General features: G+C 45.7%; 1 protein-coding gene across 1 annotated transcript in view; it reads right to left on the bottom strand.

Annotated features, from left to right (window-relative positions):
• COG5 (component of oligomeric golgi complex 5) overlaps window positions 1-24,338 on the bottom strand; it is a 1,306,288-nt gene that overhangs the window by 206,988 nt on the left and 1,074,962 nt on the right. The window contains exon 19 of the mRNA XM_069229832.1: window positions 10,425-10,662. Within this exon, the coding sequence (XP_069085933.1) occupies window positions 10,425-10,662 (238 nt within the window). The remainder of the gene's footprint in view (window positions 1-10,424; window positions 10,663-24,338) is intronic.

Raw genomic sequence — 24,338 nt, 5'->3', positions numbered from 1 at the left:
CTGTTCGACGTGGTGGACTGACAGCGGGGCAGGTGATGGCGAATCCTGCCTTGGACTGACCCCAATGGGGAAGTGTCAGCCTAGGAAGGCTTGGAGATCGACTAGCTAGACTGCTGGATTTCTGATCCACACGGACGCTGAATCCCACATCCCCGGCTACAGAGAGGTTGTGCAGCATGCGCAGTACGGTGGCTGGAGGGGAATGGACATGCCTTGGCATCCCTTCCACAGTCACAAAAGGGGCGAAAAGCAAACTGAGGGGGTCTAAGGACTGGGCTATAGCTCAGCGCTCTTTAAAATGCTCGAGCACCGAGTGCTTTGTCTCTGAAGAGACGGGTGCCATCAAAGAGCATATCCACAAGGGTGGATTGGACATCCCCAGAAAAGTCAGACATCCGCAACCAGACGTGGCGCCTCCAGGCCGCCATTGATGCAACTGATCTGACCAGTGAGTCAGTCGTATCCAGCCCACATCTGATTGTGAACTTAGCTGCGTCTTTACCATCAGCCATGGCTTGGGAAGGAATGGCCCGGGCCTTCTTTGGGACCTGTGGCAGCACTTGTGCAAATGTGTCCCATGAAGTATGGGTGTAAAGGCCCAAAAGGCATGTGGTGTTCACAGACTGCAATGCCAGGCTGGAGGAAGGAGCGAAAGGGAATGCGCCCAGGGAAGCAGAGGCTTAGATGACTAATCTCTCAGGGGTCGGGTGTTGTGTCAGGAACACTGGGTTGTTTGCACTGGGTCTATGGTGGCGGGTGATTGCCCTGTTCACAGGAGCCCCTGTCCTGGGTTTGGACCAGGTCCCTAGCAGGACATCAGTGGGGCTTCATACAAGGGCAAAAGGAGCTCGGGAGAGGAAGTCCCAGGCTTAAGCACCTCTGTCAGGAGGTTAGTCCTGACTGTCAGGGAAGGCAACTCTAGGCCCAGGACCAGGGCTGCTCTTTGCACCACCAGTGATTAAGACGCTCCCTCCTCTGTAGTCAGGGGGAATGTTCAGACCACTGACTGCACCTAGGTCCGTCCACCAGTTTATGGGATATTCTAGCTGGTATTCTAAAGGGTCCAGTGACCCCTGCCATTCCTCACCGTACCCCATCCTCAAGGAATAACGGTCAGGATCTGACATAGGGGGCAAAGTCCCTCTCGAAGTCTGAATCAGTGTTGCATGATGTCAGTCCGGCTCTGTGTCAGAGTCAGCAATGAGGATGGGGTCGACTGTGGGCAGGGGTGGTGTCGGGAGCGTCGACATTGGATCTGTCATCAGGGAGGTCAGGATGGTTCAACAGATGCCGGTTTGGTTCCAGGAACAGATCCATGGGTGCTCCCCTCCCTCCACTCAGCTGGGCCCCGAAGGCACACCAACGGAGCTGGACTGCCCAAATATGAGGTGCATGTCCTCATAGTAGAGGAGACTCGGGGAGGCACGGAGTCGACCCAGAAGCAGGCTCCAAGGACGAAGGCCTGGAACGACGACACTCCTTTTCCCTTGTTGGCTGACGGATAAGGTGAAGTCGAAGAACGCTTGCTCTTCTTCGACTTCTTGTGCCCTGACATTTCTGACCGTCCCGAGGACTTGGAGTTGGATGAGGAAGAATGGGGGCTCAATGACCGTTCTCAGGACTTTCCTCTTGATCGGGAGCGATGCAGAGCTGAGCGCTGTGCCGCCATGAGCTTTAGGGACTGCTCCCTCAAAGCTTCTGGATTCATGGCCTGGCCCTTGGAGCATGACTTCGTGTTGCACTCTAGACAGTACAAGCATACAAGGTGCGAACCCATCATGAACATCATCCGATGACAGGATCCGCAGGGCTTGAACCTGGTCTTCCGTGATGACACCTCTACGCACCAAGAGTATCAACACTCAAAACTTCTTCAATTAAAAAGTGACTGAGGGGTTAGCTCTCTTCAGTTCGGCACTAGCTGGCGTGGAAAGAAAAGACCTGACATCAGCGCGCTGGGGTGGCGCCTATATAGGTCACACAGCATCATTACAGCACGCATGATGCCGACGACGGACGCAGAGCCCCCCAACGCCACCTGACAACGCGCAGGAATACTGCTCAAGAAAAATCTTCGGTTCCAGATTATTGCCTGGGGGGAAATTTTAAGGTAAGGAATCTGCAACTAAAAGTCTCTATCAGATATATGATTTTTCAAAAGCAATTTAAACAAAGCTATAAGTAAATAATAGTTAATCCCCAAAACCAAACAGGGGAAGAATAATTTAGTTTAGCACAACTGTATTGTTCTTATACAGGATATTTACTCACCATTTTCCATATGAACTTTGATGAGAAACAACTGGAGTTGTTACCGATATGAACATTAACTTTGGCAGTGTGCAAGTGAATACACCATACATTATTTTCCTACATAAAACAATACTATTTGTTAACATAAGATGGCAATAGGTGTACAATCTAAAATTGCGAGGTCACCCTTTTGATTTGTTCCAGCATCAGAACTGGAAAGACTGACTCATCTTTACTAATAGGACTGTACTATAAGAGAGGATGTAGCAGGGTTTTGTCAAGGGACAAATTATATTGTCTGCAAGAAGATTAAAGGAGCATTCATTCTGGTTCATACCCTAATGATTACACCATTAAAGCTAGTTTTTACGTTTTAAATTGATTTCAGACTCTTCTTTAGGTTCCGCTGGTATTGTATTGCATTGCGCTGTTTGGCAGCATTTACACAGTGCTTACTACCCCTATGTTGAGCGCTAAAGCTATTGCCTACATGAGTAGCATGCTCGACCAGGTAGGGGGGTGTGGTTAGAAGGATGTTGTTTTTGATTTGATCCTATGTGGGAAGTGTTTCCGTGTTGTTTGTGATGACTACTGAGATGCAGTTATCGTGTTTTGGGATGCATTGAAGTGTGTTGGATCATGAAGTGTAAGAGACAGAACCACAGCTCTATGGGGTTCGGTATGATGGTTGCTTTGAACAGCTCTGTAGGTATATGTATGGTATTTCATATGATACAGTGTGCATATCTAGTTACTGCACTGGCGTGTCCAATTTGAGATTTTGTGTATAGTTGTCGTACTGAGCTGGCATGGTAGGGGGAGAAAGAAGTGGAAAGATCTATTTGGATGGATATTTTTATTATCATCCCATATCTGAGTGTCCGTGTGAGTGACATATATAGAAATTGTGACATTGTATAGAAATTTGGGGCTAGCAGGGAATGGACTATATGAAAGTCCTCCAAAATTGCCCAGCAATATGTGACAGATCTCCTCAGTTATTCCATGACAGAAAACCATCATAGCAAATATGTCTTATGTGGATTTAATATGTATAAGTTACAATTTGTTGCTGACCGCTGCATATTCTGGTTTTAATACTATTGTGGGCCATAACGCAAATATATGAAAGTACGTAATTATATAATGCCAGGGGAAAACGTAGATTAGTCATGTTTTTACTTACTTGCATAATAAAAAAAGTTTGCTGAGAAAACAGTGTCTTCTAGGATATGGTAAAGTGGTACGATAATAATTGGGGCAAGTCTGGAGCACAGTGTTCTGTTTGGTTTGTGCGGCTGGAACTTAGCTTGTACATATAGCGGTTCTTTTCCTCGGGAGGTTCTGTGGAGAATGCAAAGTACCTTGTACATTGCCCATCTAGCTATAGGTAGCCCCTGGAGTGATTGCAGAATTGGCATGGACTTGCGTGAAGGCAGAGAAAAAGCCTTGCATCAGCATTATGGAGCAGTTTTACTTTGAGTATAACAGATAAAGGTGTGCCAAGGTATAGGGTGATGACATATTTAAGTTTGGAGATTGGAAGCATGAAAATGGCTTGCAGTTTATGTGGGAACAGAAAGTAAAATTTTAAACAATAATCCATCTCATACTCTCTTAAGAACTAAACAGTTAAGGCTTCCACAAATTTACAAAAATGTTATGGTATTGGCATGTGGTTCAGGGGCACCCATTGTACATGAAAGAAAGCTTAAGTCAATGTGGATGAGCTAATGTATGCTATGATGGGTTCCAGGCGATGTAAATAGCTCCAAGGATGTCAAGCATGTCCCTCTCCCCACAAGTCAATTATATTATTGCCCCAGATGGTTTCCCACAGACAATTCAAACCTATTATGCACCACACATGTGTCCCCCTTAGGTCAATCATCTTCATGATGCAACCTGGGAGCTCCCCATCGGCCAGCCAAGTTAAAAACACATTGATCACTAACCAAACCCAGTCATAGGCCAGTCCGTGCTATAATGTATCTCAGGTATCTTCATCAAAGACAAGCAGTGCCATGATGTTACAAAAATATTCCAGTATGTCAATCAATTCAGTTCCACACGTGTCAGTCAAAGCTATGATGAGCTCCAAGCACCCACTGTATGCCAGCTATTTCCATGAGATGTGCATCAGATATTCCTACAAAGGAGAGTTCATGCCTTTACGGGAATATCATGCATGGTGTGACCTAGCTATATTTCACTGGTTACTGAATGGCTTATTTTACCCTAAGAGCCCTGCACTGGCCCATCAGCGTCATGATGTGCCTGTGGCATCACGCTTCATAGGTTATTAACTGAAATGATGCATCGCCAGATGGGCCAATCATTGGCAAAATATGTCTCATGCTCTCTCCGCATAAGCCAGCCAATTGCATGATATGTTCAAGGAGCCCCATAATAAGCAAGTAAACAACAATAAGTGGCTAGTGCACCTTCGTTTATCCCAGTGGCGGATGGTGACTTTTCAAAGTGGTGGGACTTAAACATTGTGGGCAAGTTTGATTTACCGAAGTGAGCTCGACTGACATAAAAGTGGGTTTGAGTAGATGCTCCAGCAAGAACATTTTGAGGAGAAAAAAAAAAAAGAGAAATAACACAATAAAGGCTAGTTTTGATGAATGTACAAAATAAAATAATTGTTTGTTCAATGCTAATTCATATGCAGTCTTTACCAATTCCAAGAGAGCTATTAGGAAACCACGAAAAACACCTGCTTTTCCTTTAACATACAAATAAGTATGATGGCTAACTGGCAATATAAATGAATGTATACACGACGTCTTCTGTGTAACCAGGTAGCTGAGGTGCTAACCATCCTTCAAGGTTGATTAAAGGATTACTATTTAGCATGCATGGTGATGGATTCGGCTGGAAGCAATAGTCACTATATTGATTATTAAATAACTAAGATCATTGAAATGGTTATGTCTGATGTGCTCAAGGCTTTGGAACAAGCGTCTTTGGTACAAAAGTATAAGGCTCTAAATTTTGTCTAAATGCAATTAGCATTGATCAACTTGCACTCAGGAAGGTCCCGCTACAGACACCTAAGAAGACAGTACATAGCAGCTGCTGCTGCTTACATTTGCTTGTAACATGCGTGTCTGAGCTAGAAATGTGAGTGGGTCATTCATTCTCCAGAGTAGACTACTGCTCCACAAACAGGGAACTTTTACCATACTCATTTTCAGAAAATATTAGTTACATTGTCATTTTGGGACTCAAGATATGAATGTTCTAGTACTGAGGAGACATCAATAGAGTCCCTAGCCCTATCCAAGGCCATCCTCCACTTGCAAGCTTTAAACAGACTCTATAGCTTTGTCCTGTGTTCGCACCACTCTGAAGGGCTTGTTATTGACAGTGCGATCAAACATTTGGAATGCATGAGCCACAACTTTGAATGTTACCTATCTGAGGACTGGTTACCCGATGCATTTTCTTTTAAGCTGAGCAAGACCGTGAAAAAAAACGTAACTGCTGTCTGTCGCAGAGTAAAACAAATTATGTCCTCTTTTATTGCGTTACCCGACTTTAAAAGAATCATTCTTGCACGAAGGACAACAAAGTATTAAGAAGGCAGACGACTTTCAAAAGTTGGTAAAAGAAAAAAAAGCAAAGAAGTAGTGCGATGTGTTGTTCCCTGGAAAACATTTCATAGAGAGAGAACCTGCCTTTAACACATTGCGTTGCACATGCTCATACATGAGAGGCGGCAGATGACCTGATTCCAGAATAGCGCATAACGTGGACCTAATAAAGGTGCACCGCTTTCTTGCCGACCTCCCACACCTGTGAAACCCCAAAATCTGGGATTAATCCAGGTTCCCCATTTAAACGAAATTGTGTGTTTCTATGCCACTGATTTATTTCACTTTCCCTCCTTTTTCTTCATTATAGCATAAAGGGGTCCTCGAAATAGAAGACTTCAGGGTGTATGCTGTACAAAACTTTCTCTTGTGTCTGACTTAATAAACTATAATATTGTTCATGTATAATAGGAACCCAGGCCACCCTAAGTGTGCACATAACAACCGACTTGCTTCTTCGTTCACTATTGGCTTTGTTGTCAGCATGGGGGTGGGAGGGGAATGAACATTTATAAATTCATATTTAAAAACACTTTAATAAATTACTTCTCAGTGCACTGATATAATCTGATATACTAAGGTGAAATGGTTCTGCATGCTAATGAAATACACTTTTTGAATTTTGAAGAGACCTTATCTTATTTTTACACTTTGCTGCAAGATGGCTTTGAAAATGAAAGTGTTTCTAAAGTTAAGTGGTGAAGGACAACATAGTTGCTTGCTTTTCTTAATTTCAATTAACCTCTAAATAAAGGCTTGTCTGTTTATTTACCATCTTTTTTATGTTTGTGCTGAGTGGCGTGAACAGCAGCCCAGGGCTGCTATTGATCGGGGGGGGCGGATGTGAAGGTCAGGAGGGCTGCATGCGGCCCCCAGGCCGTAGTATGACTATCCCTGTTTTACAGAAAGTACTGCCTGCTGCCACCCATCAAATAGCTTTTAAAATTAGTTCCATTAGTGAGACGGGTCCGTTTTTTTCACTAGTATTGCATCTACTTTGAAAAACAGAGCACCGACCAAAGCAAGTATCTCCAAACCTACCTACTACTGCTAACTTCCAAAAGGAGGCCCGCCAGGCCTGGACTACCTCTCTCAGGCAGAACCCGCAAGAACGTACTCTGAAGGCTGGAGGTGAATAGGACCAGGTTTCCTCTACCCTCGAGTGCAGCCACTGGCGCTATGTGCAACAGCAAGAGCCTGCATCATCTGCAGAGGACAGAAACATGGCCAGGGACGCGTGGCTTGAAAAGAAAGGTACATAGTGACTGGCCATGTTCTGGTAATTCTCCCACCACTGCGCTGGCTTGTGAGCCCAGCCCGAAGGGAAAGGACAGTCACATGAACCAATCTAGACTTCGCTCTCATGCTTTTTTTATAATACTGACAGCAGAACCAGAAGTGGCAGTGAGCCCAGCTCTCCAAAGGCCAAAGGAGACGAGGATTGCAATGAACACCCCCTTGGTCACTTATAGAGCGCAGGTTCAACAAGACTGAAGTGCGCATGTCGGGCTGGCCACAGGAAATGACCTGTCCAACACAACATGCACACTTTACTTCCCATCGTGGCACCACCCGTTGCTCAGCTCTGCTGCCTGCCAGTCAATAGAACTGGCCCGCCCCACCGCAGAAACCTGCCCTGCATAATGCTGTGACCTGCACAGAGTAATTAAAATAATGTAATAATTTTACATTGAATATGTGGTGGCTTACAGCATAGCAACTCACCTTCGCCCTTGCGGGGGTACCACCCCTTCCTTATCCAAGTCTAGTTCACTTCCATCAGTGCAAGCATGGACCAACAGTGTACATGGAGGTTGTTCCCTTGTCAGCAGCTTGGCCACACCAGATGTGTGAGTTAGGAGAAAGTTATGGAGAAGTACAGTGTGTGCAGGCCATACCTAGCTCTCACTTTCTAAGTGGCGCACCACTTATACAGACATTGTGAGTAACAATGTGGGCTGCAGCACCAGTGCTTTAAATGGGCAGGTATTGACAGATACTGAGTACCTGCATTTGAACAGGAGAGGACTATTACTTCTCATCAGGGATACACAACGTTTAATAGGGTATACACAGAGTTATCAGTACCCAGCAGGTACTCTAGAATAGTGAGTATATGCAATGTTACATTCCCTTTTAAGCACTATGTAAAACAATGCCAATCAATACAGTGCTTGGACTAAGCAGCACTTTGGTAAAGGCACTCCAAATCTTCAGGAAAATGGGACAAATCTACAAAAAACTTTACTAAATTTCTGTGGAACAAATATAAAATCTGCACTGATAAGCTCAGATATGTGAGACAATGACAATGAAATAGCATATCAATGCATCTCATTTTTTGACAAAAATACTGAATCGAACTACACCAACCGGAACAAATAAAATTTATTTCCAGACTTCCTCAAAAATTCAAAAGCAACCTAACTGAAAAGATACGTATGGCCTCTGTAACACACATGCACCTCTCTTTAGCCCTTTTTAGCAAGCTGCCTTCAGCTTCACGGACAGATCCATTGAGTTATCCTGACTAGTGGAGAATGAATTTTGCTTGAAAGTCTTGTAAATCTTTTAAAAAAATCTCTACTATGTGGCACATTGGTTGCTGACTAGGTTTGGCAGGCTCCACTACCCCTTCATGCATGTCTAACTACAAGGGAGTTTCCTCCACTTTTGACCATGATGCTGAGATGTTTACCAGAAGAAGGTATCCATTGCTAAATTACAGTAGACAGGTATGAGAGTTATACGCCTTGTATATTTGCATGGGATGTATGCATCAATCAGGCAGGGAGGAAATTTCAAGCCCTGAAGATGACCGTTGACCCAAGCAGATTTGTTCTCAAGATATACTAAGGGTGCCTATGACTAAAAGGAAATATTTGGGTATACCCTTGGGTACTTTTAAATACAATAGCTGAACCCCTCGACGTCCTGGAAAAAATAACATTTAAAAACTCACTTTTTAATGGAGTCCATCATAGTGGTATTATGCTACTCTGGTGTAGGGGGTTGCTGGTGATGAAGCCACATCAAGCTGTGGGTCAGGCAACCGCCCCAATATCTTTTTTGATCCCTCTACGTTAGGTTTTATTGACTCAGGTGTAAAATTCACCATAGTTCATTTAGGGCTCAAGCATTTTTTTGTGATTGCTTTGTTTAATTAGGAGGATGTGCTTGGGTTCTCATCCTCAATCTCTCCCAGGGTGACTATGTAAGCCCCAACCAGGTCAGCTGGCAGCAGGGGTAGCCAGAATAAGTCTAACTGGAGATCCTGACCAATCAAAGTGATCCAAAGGTGCACCAGAGGGGCCCAGAACAGTCTGGAATAATTGCAGTATTGCTTCCGTAAAGACCCAAACCTGTGTGGAGGCAACAATGATCGAGGGACATTGTGGCACACTGGCTCCAAATTTGGACTAGGGTTCAACTCCAAATGTCGGCTGTGCAACTTCTCTCTAGAATGGGAAGGGTTCTAGAATGGGAAGGGTAGGACAAAGTTTACTTCTGCGTGCCATTTTTTTGCTTGTATCAGATCCTGTCTTTTGACTTTGTCTTGGATTTGCTCGAGGATGGAGACCACAAACAGTTTTGAGATCTTGATCATTGCTGACCCAGCTTAATTTGCTCAGTAACATATAGTTTATCAGCACACTCCCAGATGTCCTTCTGATGCATCATGGGATCATGTGTCACAGATTTTCAAGTTGTGTTTAGAGTCTTCAAGTTTTGTTTGCAGTCAAGGAGCAAAAGGCAAACATAGGCCCATGACTTTCATATGTTTCCTTAAAGGCATGACACAGTTTAAAAACTGTGGTCGTTTTTTTGCGGGGGGAAGAGTGGAAGGATTCTTACACACAATGAAAAAGACAAGTTTTGTGAACTATGTAAACAACAAAAAGTTGGAAGCAAAGCTTCATCAGCGCATAGGGGTGGCATTTATATATGGAACCGTGCGACGTCTGGAGATGGGACAGAGTCCTCAGGGAATCTGATGGTGCCACCTGCCAGTGTGAGGGAGTTACAGCAGAAAGATTTTCAGATCCATTCTTATGCCTGGGAGAATTCAAAAGATAGGTAATCTGTGTTTAGAATAATCTATCAGAAAAGTGCTTTACTCTAACATTATTACAGTGTTTCCTAAGAATAAACATATTAGTCCGACCTAATTTCTTTTTTTGGGAATGCTTAAGTTCTGGGGAATGGTAACAAGCCGAGGAGAAGTGCGAAATGGCAAAAGAAAGTAATACTGATTATGAAGAAGGTCAAAAATCAATGTAATCGAGGTAAAAAGGAAGTGAAAGGATAATTTTCAACTCGAAGGCAAGTTCAAAGGGAAAAGAAGAGGAGGAAAGACTGGAAGTTGAAGGGCACTGAAAAGGCATGAGAAATTAATTGATAAGTGTTCAGAGAGACAAGTGGATGGATCTGGTGTTGCATTCGAAGAAGCAGTGAATATTTAATAATTTAAGGAAAGAAGATCAATATTTTTACACAAGTATCCCATAATACTGAATCCCAGTAAGCTGAGAGTAGAAAAACACACATTTTATCAATGGGTATCTCTACCTGTGCGAAGTCTGCAGCGAGTCGCATTTTTCCACCTTCGCCAAGGGGCCTCAGTAGACTGGCATTGCGAATGAACACTTCTATTGCTCTCTGGGCAATAGCTTCTGTGTTGTCATAGACAAAGTCAGAACACTCAAAGTGTCTGAAGTAGTCACTCATAACTCTGGCTATGAAACCTTGCAGCTCTTTCATATATAAGGAACAAGGCACATCTGGTTTCCCCGAATTGGATAGGTGTCTGCAAAAAATAATAGAAACAAAGTGAAATTTCATGCAAGTGGTAACTGCAAGTATTATTATAACAAAGCACACTGAAAGGCCAAGAAAGAGAAGAGAATAACTATTACATTACAGAAGGCCCTGTTGAGCCCAATATTGTTGCCCCTGTTGAACGCAGTAGGGCAAAGCTCCTTCTAACAATATCATATGGTTGTGTACCCTTTTGTGGCTTAGAAACAAAGTTATTAAAAACTCAAACTTTAAACACGTACATGCAGCTCTTCTGTCTCCAGTGCAATGTTTCTTCAGCTCAAATTAGGTCCCAATTTGGCAAGGTCAAACAATCTATAGCAAGAGAAGGCTCCTTTTTAAAACTGTTTTGAGTTATAAGCTGCCAAGGAGGGCTCGCTCGACCACTTACTATGGCAAGAACTGTTCAATGGCTGTAAGAAACAGATGCACAACGAGTACTCAAGGAGGTGCTTAAGAAACTTGCAAATTAACCAATTGCGGGATCAGCCGACATAACTTGCAGTCTTCAAGAAGTATGTTGAACGCTGTATGCGGAGGTTATCCCTTTTTGAAGACAAAACCGTCCTTGCAAAGTGATCAAATGCATGGGTTGTTACTAAATCTTATCAAGCTCTTGGAGAACAGTCTTACCCAGCCACTTATTAGGCTAACACCATGAAACTGAGATTCATGAAACTACCAGGAGACCTTCCAACTTTAGATCATCACCCAGAATGGATAATAATAAGACATGACAGTGTTTACAGATGGTGTCACCAAGCTCAAGAAACCATTGTTCACATCACCGGCCTGGCACTTCTCCTTGAACACTGTCGCCTATTACAGCACTGTTTTAATAGTTAGAGTATGAATTTGTTGCCAAGCCGTTATAGAATGTTACAGCGGAGACATTTTTAACTTCGCACAGAGGAAAATACAATCTTATTTATCAATTTTGTAAGAGTAGCCACACCTTAACTTTTTCTTTCTTTCTTTTTTATTGTGTGTGTGTGTGTGTGTATATATATATATATATATATATATATATATATATATATATATATATATAACACCTTCAAGTGACTATCACAAATTAAATATCAAATTCTACTATAACTCACAATTTTATACCAATCTTACACAAATCATGGTGAAAAAATAAGGTGATAAATGTTTTACCATGCTCTTCACGTTTTTTTTTTAAACATGCATTAATAAATTGGATCTGACTAAGTATTAGCACCTTGGCCACTCTTAGTTGAAGTTACAGACTAGGGCACCACCTTAGGCATTCTAGAACCTGGTGGCCTAAAGAGTGCATGATACAAGGCTGGAATCAAATACGACACCACATATCATCACTTTTCAAACAAATAAAGAAGACATTTATTAAACCTAAGAAAGAGCAAAACAAAGTAATACACTGGTAAGAAACTTAAACATTACACAAGTATTGGTTATTAATGAAAATAAAGATGTCAATAAGTAAGACTATCTTTCTGATATGCCAACTTCTTTTGGATGCCTTTTCCTCCAGTGAGTCTTCCCCGCCTAGTTCGGTCTTCCATACTATTACCTTCCCTTGTTCTGTGTCTTTTCCTTTCAGAAGGACAAACGTCTCTCCCTAAACCACCATTCCACACATTCTTAGTATAGCTGTCAGAATTTTAAGGCCACAGTACTAGCAATTCTCTTTGGGCGGCAGATATTTAGTGACTAAATATATTGCACTTGTACTCCATTTATGGTGCCTTTAATGCACCAATATGCACAAATGTATATATTCAAATATAATATGTCATGGCTCAAATCCTGTGAGCTCAGGATATGCAATATCAAGAGTTTTTAAAAGTCAAACTGCATTTGGTTTATATTTGACATTTCTGGAATGGATGCTGAGAGAGAGAAATTGAGAGATTCTCTTGCGCCCTCACCCTATGTCACAACCACTCCTTCTCTTATAGGCAATGACCCCTACATTTGTATACGGTATACACACCCTGGGTTTGGACCCTATAATGCTAAAGGTCATTGAACTTCTTAAAAATGTAAAAAACAAACAACAAAAATACCTCCAAGGCAATCATCTAATTTTTAAATGAAATTTAGGAATCAATCCAACAAACTTTCCAAGACGATAACTCACATTATTTCCTTACTAATATGAAAATGTATTTTGACAAATATAAAACAATTGAGGCAACATATTGCTTGTGTATACCTTAAGTAATCAAAATATGTTACACCATTTAAAAAGCAGAAAAGCCATCGCCAGTCAGTAGAAAGATAGCACTTTGTGAAAAGGTTCTTACCACCAATACTATTAATCACTCAGTCATATACCCCAGCTACCTAATTTAATTCCAGAATGCATGTTCTTTCTAAATTTCAGGCCTAAAGATTCTTCATGGGCGGTCAAATACTACAGTTTTTAAACAGGATTCTTCATGTTTTCCTTACCATGCTGGACTTAATCACGTACATATTCAATGAATGACCCATAGAGACACAGGGAATTAACAAAGGCAAACAATGTACAACGGACTGTTCAGTACAAAAACAAAAAGGAGACTCACATCATCTGCAGCAATGTCGAGGCCAACGGTCACCACGATGGCCAGTTTATATCCACATTAAGCAATATTTCTTGATTTAACAACGTAGCAGCTTTTTATTTCCATAAACTTTGAAATAAGAAGTGCTAGCCCGAATAAAATCGGATGTTATATTAGACAACTGTACTGCTCACCTGCCCTCCAAACCCATCAGCATATAATACAACTTAAGTCCTGTTCCACTTGTGCTTTGTCACCATGCTAATAGAATGCAAATCCCCTTTGCGTTAGTTTAATGAATACTTGCAATCAAGTCAACTTTTTAAGTAAAAATTTGCAGTAGTGTCTCAAACAAGGCTTCTTTCCTTCCCTATAGGTCAGAATGAATGCCATCTGGTCAACCTTTTTATAAGATACCAAGTGGGCCTATCTTTTTGCAGGATAGACCAGCTGAGGTACATGTGGGAGTGGTTGCGAGAGGAATCAGAACTCCAGCAACGCTTCCTCGCTGGACCATGTTTTAGCAAGTTGGTCATGGTGGGACCTGCCACGGACTAAGAGGAGTGAAACAGCAGGAGTAGTGCTGGGCTCTGCAGTTATAGATGCACCTCTAGTGTCTAACGGGTTTGATGAGTAACCCTTACTTCATCACTCCTCTCTTTGGAAACTCTCATTTCAAGCCTTGGTGGCATTCCAACAATATAGGAGAACATGAAAGGTTGCAGTACATATAGTTATGCCACTGGGTGCCTTATCACTATATCGCAGCAGTGTCTTTAAAAGGCTTCACTACTTTTGAAAAACTCCCACAAACAACAAATACAAACAAACATTTGGTAACCAAATTGTCTTCAACTTCCAGAGCTCCTGGGAGAGGGAACTGATTGTCACTTTAGTGACAAAGACTGGGCTAATATATTGCACGCTGCGTCAAGGTGAGGAACAAATATTGATAGAGTGAAGCCTGAAGCTACTGTACAGGTGGAGCTATTCTCTTGTCAGGAGGCATGCATTAAATAATGCTAGATCTCATTCTGTTAGAGGGGATGTGACGAAAGAGGTTCAATATCTAACAATATTTGGTGATGCCATAAAATAATCAGTTTCGAGCAGGAGGTTCTAGATGACATCTCCCAAATCACAGGTATTAGGGCCCCCACTCTGGCTCCTAGCTATTTTTTGGGGTTGGATGCGCAAAGTGAACTGAGGGCCTGTGAAAGGCACCAGGAAAATGGCACTAGTATTTTTACTAGAGTAATAAACACTGCAGCGAGGAGACTAGAAGGGCTCTTTTTATGAATGGAAAAGAACTCACAAAAAACGGCGGGCAAGGAGAAGAAATATGGTAAACAATGGAGCCCACTGTTGGTGTTCCTCTCAAGTGACTCTCGATTACTCTCCCAAGGACTCTGGGGGCACTCAAGATTGTCCCGGCAGTGAGATGAATACGATGGACAATACCGGGAGACCGTCTGGGAATGCGGCCAGGCCATTTATTTGTCCATGAACTCATACTGCAATGCGCACTCTAAGAAAGGCATGGTACTGTACATTAACTATGGAGGCGGAGAAGGATTGGGGCGTATTTTCGTTTCTATTTTTTTGATGTGTTAAAACTAAAAAAAACTGTGTTGAACCATAAAAATATGCAGCAGAACATTTCAGTGAGACAAGTCGGCACCCAACCCACCCCAAAAACAAGTGACCACCATATTCAGGCAAAGATTGTGGTTCATCGGTTAATCAGTCCAGAAAGGCAATGTGAGCACTTAAATGTTAGAGAATCTCTTAGCATCTATTCTGTTAAAGGCATTTCTGCTAATACACACATTTGGCAAGGGCAGCATGGAGCTGAAACTATACAAGCAGTTTTCCCCCTTTGGTCTCACGGTTGACTGAACTAACGCATCTTGTGCATTTATATGTGTCCGACCCCACAACCACAGTCGAATTTCAACTTTACAATTTCCGAAGTCGATGAAATAAGTATAACTGAGTTGTATATCAATTAACACCTCTTGAATAGCAACAATGCACGCCTTCTGGAGAAAGTTCACTTTACAAATACATAGGCAATGTTCCATGTCAGATGCCAAGGTCCTTCAGAGGGCAAAGACTTCCTAGTTTAAAAAAAACTGCAACTACTGGGTAATTATTTATGAGGAATAAAGACAATGTTCAGTTCAAATGAGAGACGGACTGCAATAATTTCATATTCTTGGTTAGAGTTTGGGATCGACCTCGAGTACGGAAGAAACAACAATTACTCGCTGGTCGCTGTTTGTTCAATACTCTGACTCGAATACAACAGTTTCCTCAAGCACGTTTAATTTTGATATAGCGCTTACAATATCAGCCGTATCTCAGCACTGTAAGTAAAAGATCTTAATATTGCCCAAATTAATGTAGCTCCATTTATCAATCTCGGAAGGTGAGAGGGTTTAGGTGGCTCTGCTGAGATGTGAATATGTGACCTTAAACTCACAGCAGATAAAACTCGGTTTAAGGGGGAAAAAACTCACAGGAGATATCCGCAGTAAGTGCTTAGCCATTTCGCTCAGTGTCTGCATCCCTGCACTTCTAGTCCAGAAATGGTTTCAACGTCTACAAAAAGCTAGCAGTCCGTCTTTCAAACTGGGGAACATGGTTCGAGTCTCGGCGCCGACTCAACAGCCTGTGATTCTGGGCAAATCATTTACAATCCCGCCCGCCCCAACACACACAAACCCAGTTTAAAAATACAACCAACAAAAAGACGAACTCGTCCTTGTATAATGTAACTGGTGCTCTTGTAAACCGCTCCGATGCCTTCGGTTAGAGTTCGCGCTAAATGAAAATGCAAACATAAAAAGATGGTTTGTTTTCATCACAGAACTTATATTTCCTAAGGTAAAAACCTGACGGGGGAACACTCATAACGACTTTTGCTCGGTTCATTCCCACCTCTAGCTCCTCTCACATTTCTCTGGCAGAGAATGCCTGTAAACAGCTCTCGGCACGAGATAATCCCATAATCCTGCGAGGCGGACAGGCTGCTCTCGCAGTGATGTGTCGCGTCACTCCACGGGTAAGAGACCCTCTGTGGGAACAGAAGCCCTCGCCTGCCGATCCTCCCGCAGAATGACTTGCCAACACCCTCGCATTTGGTCTTTCTATGTTACTTGCTTCCACTGAATCACATCTATTGTAGTTTTGCCAATGACTCGAGCAGGCTTCCCAACAGGAGTGATTACTGTAAATCCCCAGTCATGAGTCTTGCAGAAGAGTATTATTGCTTGTTTTCGAGCGTTACTACTACTTCTCGCGATTACAAGAGGATGCAGCGACACTAGTTGAAAGGGCCGAATATCACTGCGTGCCACCAGACCGCTTGCAGCGAGAAGAGCCCCTGGTAAATTAAACAGACATCACGTATCACAGCAATGTTCTCCTTCAGCCAGCACCTCGGCGATACCGTAAAGACGCGGTAAGGTCAAGATACTTTTTATGTTTAGCTATCTAGAATCAGGGGACCGGCACCTCCTTCTGAACGGCCACTGCCAAGCGCCCGGCTCTCTCTCGCGCCCACCCCGCGCTCTCGCCTCAGCCTCCGACATATTCAACACATAGCGCGAGGCCAAAGTGCGGATACGGCAGATACATTTTAAAAATGACCCTGAAATAAAATAAAATCACACAGGCAGAATGTCAAGAAACAATCAACGCAGACAAAATTCTAATGGGTGAAGGTAAAATTGTTCAATTGAACCAACTTATTCACAACACAACATCCAACAAAAGGGGACCAGGGACCATCCCAACTTACAAATGAAGCAAATTGCCCCTTCGAGGTGTTGGCCCCAACACCACCATCGTGCGAGAGCACTTACACCAATGCACAGGCCACATTAGTTCCAAATCCCGACCTTGCAAATCCCTTATACAACCTCCGCAGCAGTATGTTGTGAAGTGTCAAAGGGCCTTGTAACCCTGCAGGTGGATGAGGACGGTGAGGTGGATGCACCATGTGATCTGCTTAGTTATAACTGTAGATTGGATGCACATGGACTCCATTCTCAAGCCTAGGAGGACACAACTGGTCTGCCTGTGCAGATGCTCTTCTGTGTAGTCTGAACATACTACAAAGTACAGACCAGGTGGAGCGCCCGGATGCAGTATAGATGAACAAGTCACTCACCTTCGGTAACACCTTCTCTGGTAGAGACTATAGGGGTCATTCTGACCCTGGCGGCCGGTGACCGCCAGGGTCACCGGCCACGGGAGCACCGCCGACAGACCGGCGGTGCTCCGAAGGGCATTCTGACCGCGGCGGTTCTGCCGTGGCCAGAAAGGGTAAACCGGCGGTCTCCCGCCGGTTTACCGCTGCCCTTGGAATCCCCCTACCGCCATCCTGTTCCTGGCGGTTCGCCCGCCAGGAACAGGATGGCGGTAGGGGGTGCCGCGGGGCCCCTGGGGGCCCCTGCCGTGCCCATGCCAATGGCATGGGCACGGCAGGGGCCCCCGTAAGAGGGCCCCGCAAAGTATTTCAGTGTCTGCTGTGCAGACACTGAAATACGCGACGGGTGCCACTGCACCCGTCGCACCTTCCCACTACGCCGGCTCCATTCGGAGCCGGCGTCCTCGTGGGAAGGTTGGTTTGCCCTGGGCTGGCGGGCGGCCTTTTGGCGGCCGCCCGCCAGCCCAGGGCAAACCTCAAAATACCGTCAGCGGTCTTTGGACCGCGGAGCGGTATTTTGACGGGGGAACTTCGGCGGGCGGCCTCCGCCGCCCGCCGAAGTCAGAATCACCCCCTATATCTAGCCACAGATTCCTTACCTTAGAATTATCCACAGGTGTCAGACTGGATCCCAAGTTTTTCTGGTGAGCAGTATCCCTGTCCGCCAGTAGGTGCCGTCGTTTGGCTCCATGAGGCATCGTCACCAACATCCGCCCCAGAAGTGACATTCACAGTGCCTATATAGGTATCACCCAGGTGTGCTGATGTCAGTTTCTTTTCGCAACTTTCCACACCAGGTGCGCAGAGACATAAAGAACACTGACCACTGGTGTGGAAAACTAAGGCCCTGAAAGGGAAGTAGTCCTGTCTCTATAAATTTGTTCGTAGAGTTGGAAGGATGGGTGGGTCGGTAAGGAATCTGTGGCAAGATATAGGGGGTCATTTTGACCCTGGCGGTCCGAGACCGCCAGGGCTAAAATGACGGAAGCCCCGCCAACAGGCTGGCGGTGCTTTCTGCCCTATTACGACCGCGGCGCTTCCGCTGGGGCTGGCGGTTTCCCGCCGTTTTAGCCCCGGCGGAGATAATCCGCCAGGGCAGCGCTGCAAGCAGCGCTGCCCTGGGGATTATGACACCCCTACCGCCAGCCTGTTTCTGGCAGTTTGCACCGCCAGGAAGAGGCTGGCGGTAAGGGGTGTCCTGGGGCCCCTGCACTGCCCATGCCACTGGCATGGGCAGTGCAGGGGCCCCCTAACAGGGCCCCGGCCAGCATTTCACTGTCTGCATAGCAGACAGTGAAAAGCGCGACGGGTGCAACTGCACCCGTCACACGGCCGCAACACCGCCGGCTCCATTAGGAGCCGGCTCCTATGTTGCGGTCTCATCCACGCTGGGCCGGCGGGCGCAAACTTGGTTTGCGCCCGCCGGCCCAGCGGGGATGTCGTAATGGGGGCCGCGGGAGTGCGGCCGCATTGGCGGCCGCATGGTGGTCACCGCTTGGCGGCCGGCTAGTCGTAATGACCCCCATAGTCTCTACTAGATAAGCAGTTACTGAAGGTAAGTGTAGGAAGCTGTCCTGGTGTGTGGTGGGTACCTGAAATACGTACACCTTGTACCAGCTCCAGGTATCCCCTATTAGTGTAGTGTTAGCAGTGTCTAGAAGCCAGGCTCTCTAGAGGTGGCTGTGAATGAGCAGCCAAGGCTTATCAAGGAGACATGCAAAGCTTATGCAATACCACTGTAGTCACACAGCACTTACACACATGAAAGAAAACATTCAGTCTTACCTTAACACAGTTCCAAAACACTAGATAGGCAGCCCTCCAATAGGAGGTAAGTAAAAACACTAAGGGCCTTATTTTGACTTCGGTAGAGGGGATTAGTCAGTCAAAAATGTGACGGATATCCCGCCCGCCGAATTACGAGTCCATTATATCCTATGGAACTCTTAATACGGTGGGCGGGATACCCGTCACATTTGGGACGGAGTAATCCCCTCTGTCGAAGTCGTAATAAGACTCTAACCCTGTTCACTAGTAATCAGTAATAGGCACAAAAAGTTATAGAAAACAGCGCAAATAGACAAAAGTGACCCTTGAGGGAGCCCAAACCATATCCTAAAAAAAAGGAATGCGAACACAGGACTCCCACCTAGGTAAGTGGAATGTGTAGAGGGGAGCTGGGGGTACTAGGAAACCCCAAAGGTAAGTTCCACAGTGCCCCCTAATGAGCAGGAAGAAAGGAGTAAATTACTGGATTTTCCCCAAACCACCCAAAAAAGAAGAAAAAGAAGAAAATGCAACACCCAATGAAGACAGCAAGAAGCCAGCAGTGGATTCCTGAAGAGGAAGAACCGTGGAAGGCCCGTGGAAAAAGGGGACCAAGTCCAGAAGTCACAGTAGAGTCCACGAGTAGTAGGTGCTACTACCCACCCAGCTGTGAATGCAGGAGTTAGTCGACGCTAGGACGAAGACTGTCAGGAATGCAGCCCTGGAGCAGGTGAAGAGTTCCTGGAGGATGTAGTCAATGTCTCATGCCGGATGGATGATTGCAGTCGATCATGGCGTGGAATAGCCACCAACAAGCCTTGATAAAGGCAGAAGTCACGGTGAAGGAAAAGTGGAGCTAACGGGGACCAGCAAGGTCCAGGAGGATTCAGCCCAGAGGGGTAGTCCTAGGGGGACCCTCAGCAAGGCAGAGAGTCCAAAGAAGAAGAGGCAGCCCCCACAGGAGACCGACTGGACGAGGAACCAGGAGTCTCAGAGGAGCCCACGCAGCTGGAGAAGAGTCCACACCGCCGGAGAAGCACACAGAGGGCTGTGCGTCGCAGGAAGGAATGCTGGGGCTACACAGAGCCTGAAGATCCCTTTGAGAAGATGAGAACAAAAGCCTTTGTAGCTCCGAGAGACACGGTTCACGGAGATACTGTCCTGCATGCGAAGGCAAAGGCTTCCCTCCACCAAAGTTGGACAGCTGGCAGAGAGGACCACGAAGACTATTCTAGACCACCACCCGTGATGCAGGATCCATGCAGCTCAGGATGAGAGGAGAGCCATGCAGCCTGTCGTCGTTGCAGTTGGTGCCTGCGGGTGCAGGGGAGTGACTTCTTCAATCCAAGGGAGGTTCCTTCTTCCTTCTCATGCAGACTGAAGACTTGCCACCCTCAGAGGATGCACAGCCGAGGAAATGTTGCAGAAGCTGGAAGGAGCCATGGAAACAATGTTGCAAACAGAGTCTTAATCGTGGATACAGATTGTCGGTTCCTGGAGGGTCCAGTTGCGGTTCCAATGGCTAGAAGTCGAAGCAGAGGTTACAGAGGAGTCCTGCTGGAATCGTGCAAACCGAATCTGAGGACCCACCCAAGAGAGAGACCCTAAATAGCCCTGAAAGGGGGATTGGTCACCTAGCCAGGTGATCACCTATCAAGAGTAGGCTCTGACGTCGCCTGCCTGACCTGGCCACTCAGATGCTCCCAGAGGTCCCTGCCAACCTTGGATTCAAGATGGCAGAACGCAGGGACCCACTGGAGGAGCTCTGGGCATCACCCCTAGGGTATTGATGGACAGGGGAGTGGCCACTCCACTTTCCATTGTCCAGTTTCTCGCCAGAGCAGGGACTGGAGGTCCCTGAACCGTGTAGACTGGGTTATGCATGGAGGGCACCAAATGTGCTCGTCAAAGCATAACAGTGGCTTGGGGAAGCTACCCCTCCCAAGCCATGTAACACCTATTTCCAAAGGGAGAGGGTGTTGCCTCCCTCTCCCAGAGGAAATCCTTTGTTCTGCCTTCCTGGGCTTGAGCTGTTCAAGCAGCAGGAGGGCAGAAACCTGTTTGAGAGGTTGCAGCAGCTTGGGCTGCCCGGAAAACCCAAGCAGGCTGGTAGCAACAATGCTGGGGGCCCTCTATGGAGCCCCCAGAGTGCATGGATTCATACTTCCAACACTGGCAACAGTATTGGGGTATTATTCCGACATGTTTGATACCAAACATGCCTAGGTTCGGAGTTATTATGTAGCTGGACATAGGTAGTGACGTTTGTCCAGTACACACATAAAATGGCGCCCCTGCGCTCATGAAGTCCAGGAAAATGGAACTGGAGTTTGTGGGCCCACCTCTGCTAGTGCAGGGGTGCCCTCACACACAGGTATTTGCACCATGCCCTCTGAGCTAGGAGGGCATGCCATAAGGGTGACTTGCAGTGACCTGTAGTGAAAAGGGTGCATGCACCCTTACATGCAAGCTGCAATGGCAGGCCTGCAGATACACTTTGCATGGGCTCCCCATGAGTGGCATAATACATGCTGCAGCCCATGGGGATTCCCTGGTACCCTAATGCCCTGGGTACCATATACTAGGGACTTACATGGGGGCACCAGTATGCCAAATGTGGGGTGTGAGTAACTAAGTTACCAAGTTAGACGGGAGAGAGCATAATCACTGGGGTCCTGCTTAGCAGGATCCCAGTGAACACAGTCAAACACACTGACAACAGGCAGAAATTGGGGGTAACCTTGCCAAGAAAGAGGGTACTTTCCTACAGTAAGTAACTTGTTCATTCAATAGAGACCTCAAGCTGCAGATTTCTTACCTTAGAATACATACCCAAGCAATACTGTTGTGTTGGCTCTCATTGTACTAATGAGGATGCTGGATTTGGGCAGCAGCATCACCTGAATTGTGGGGAACTGAGTCCAATCTCACACCATGTAACAACTGTTGGGCTAATCTGTTTCCAGCCAGCTAATAGCGCCTCATCTCCGCCCCCAAAAGCAGGGATGATTTGTGGCAACCAGGAGCATGACATGATGACTTCTCAGAGAAATCGTGGTGGATCAGATCTCATCCTTTTCTCTCAGTTACATCCCCAGAGGTGGGTCTATGGACCAATTTCACACAAGGAAGTCCTGTAAGTCCAAAAGGGCAAAGTGCCCATCTCGAATTACCTGACTGTCCAGGCAGTAGGGTTTTGTGAACATGTACAAGGAGGCCCATGTGGCTGCCTGACAGATATACAGGACTGGGACTTTGGGTGCTAACGCAGTGGTCATAGCTTTAGTTCTGGTGGAATGAGTACACAAACCCTCAGGGGGCTGCCTCTTGACCAGTGCGTAGCAGATCCTAATGCAGCGCACAATCCATGTGGAGATGGTCTGCTTCAGAAAAGCCCATCCTTTCTTCGCTCCAAAATACCCCATGAAGAGTTGGTTGTCCACCCGGATCTCTCATGTGCAGTCAAGGTAGAACAACAATGCTGTTTTTGGGTCCAAACGGTGGAATCACTCCTCTTCTTTGGAGGGATGTCAAGGAGTGTAAAAAGTAAGCAGGGTGAGGCACTGGACTATGTGAAATGGAGTCACCACTTTCAGAAGAAAGGAGGCGCTTGTGCGAAGCACCTGTTTGTCAAGATAAATGGTGAGGTAAGGAGACTTGGATTACAGGTCCTGCAGCTCACTGACCCTTTGGGCAGATGTTATGGTAAGTAGCCTGAGAGGGCCGTTATGATGCTGCTCAAAAGGAGCACACATAATAAATGGTAATACAAGATTCAGATCCCACTGAGGCATGATAAAGGGTGAAGGAGGGAAAAGATGTTAAAGACCTAGAAAGAGTCCTTTTACGATAGAGGATCTAAAGCGGGACGGCTGATCAGGCAACCACAAAAAAGCAGAAACAGCAGAGAGATAGCCCTTAAGACTGCCCAGAGCAGAGCCCTGTTGGGCAAGAGAAAGAATGAACACAAGAACTTTGGAAAGGGGGGCAGAAAGGGGTTCAATATGTTTTTCTGAACACCATGGCACATATTTTTGCCAACAGCAGGCGTATACCGTCTTAGTTGAGGGATGCCTGGCAGCCAAGATAACGTCACAGACTTCGGGAGGAAGGTCAAAAGCTGTCATTTGCAGCTGCTCAATCTCCATGCAAGAAGGTGAAGGAGTTGATAGTTTTGAGTGGGGGACCCTCCCTTTCTTCTGTGACAGAAGATCATCCAGAAGGGGCAGCCTGATCAGAGGGTCAATGACCATGTTCAACAGCTTGGGATACCAGAACTCTTTATGCCCAGTTCGGAGCCACAAGGATGACATTGGCCCGGCTGTTCTTGATCTTCTTGAGAACTCTGGGCAGGAGTGGTATGGGCAGGAAGGTGTACAAGAGGCCTGAAAAAGATGAAAAGCGTCTCAGAGCGAGAGCCGCCTTGAAAACTCCAGTGTGCAGAACTGCTGACTTTACATGTTCTCGGCATGGTAAGCTGATGTAATCAAGGCTCTCCCCACTGTTAAAAGAGTCCTTGCACCACCTCTGCATGGAGACACAATTCATGATTCACTAAGCATCTTTGAATGAGTTTGTCTGATCTGGCCTTCAGAGAGCCCACTAGATGTTAAACCACCAATGTCCTGACATTGCATCTTTGACCAAAGATGCAGGGTCTCTTGACAAGGGGTTCACTACCCCACCCTGCCCTCTTTGTTTCAGTACCACATGATGGAAGTATAGTCCATGAACACCTGCTCTAGTCTTCCCTTGATTGAGGGTAGAAAGGCTTTCAATGCCAATTAGATCACTCAGAGGTCCAATGATGAAAAGTCCAGATTTCGATGGAGACCAGAGTCCTCTGATCTCCACCTCTCCTACTTGGCCACCCCATCACAGGAGTAACGCAACTGTCACTACTGTGAGACCTGGTTCAGAAAGGAAGAAGGGTCGGCCGCTTACCTATTCGCAGTTCATCAACCACCTCGCAGTTAGTCTTCTGCAGTTCCCTCTGAGATCTGGACCATGTCGGGAAGATTTCCCTGATGCTGCACCCACTAGAACTTCAGGTCCCACTGCAGAGCCTGCATATGCTATCGGGTGTGTGTCACCAGTAGGATGCAGGGGGCCATGAGTCCTAGCAGTCTCAGAGTTAGTCCCACT

Source organism: Pleurodeles waltl, chromosome 4_1 (assembly GCF_031143425.1).
Source record: "Pleurodeles waltl isolate 20211129_DDA chromosome 4_1, aPleWal1.hap1.20221129, whole genome shotgun sequence".
In the NCBI taxonomy this organism is placed as follows: domain Eukaryota; kingdom Metazoa; phylum Chordata; class Amphibia; order Caudata; family Salamandridae; genus Pleurodeles; species Pleurodeles waltl.
Note: the sequence above shows the minus strand (reverse complement) of the source record. Positions and strands in the feature narration are given on the sequence as shown.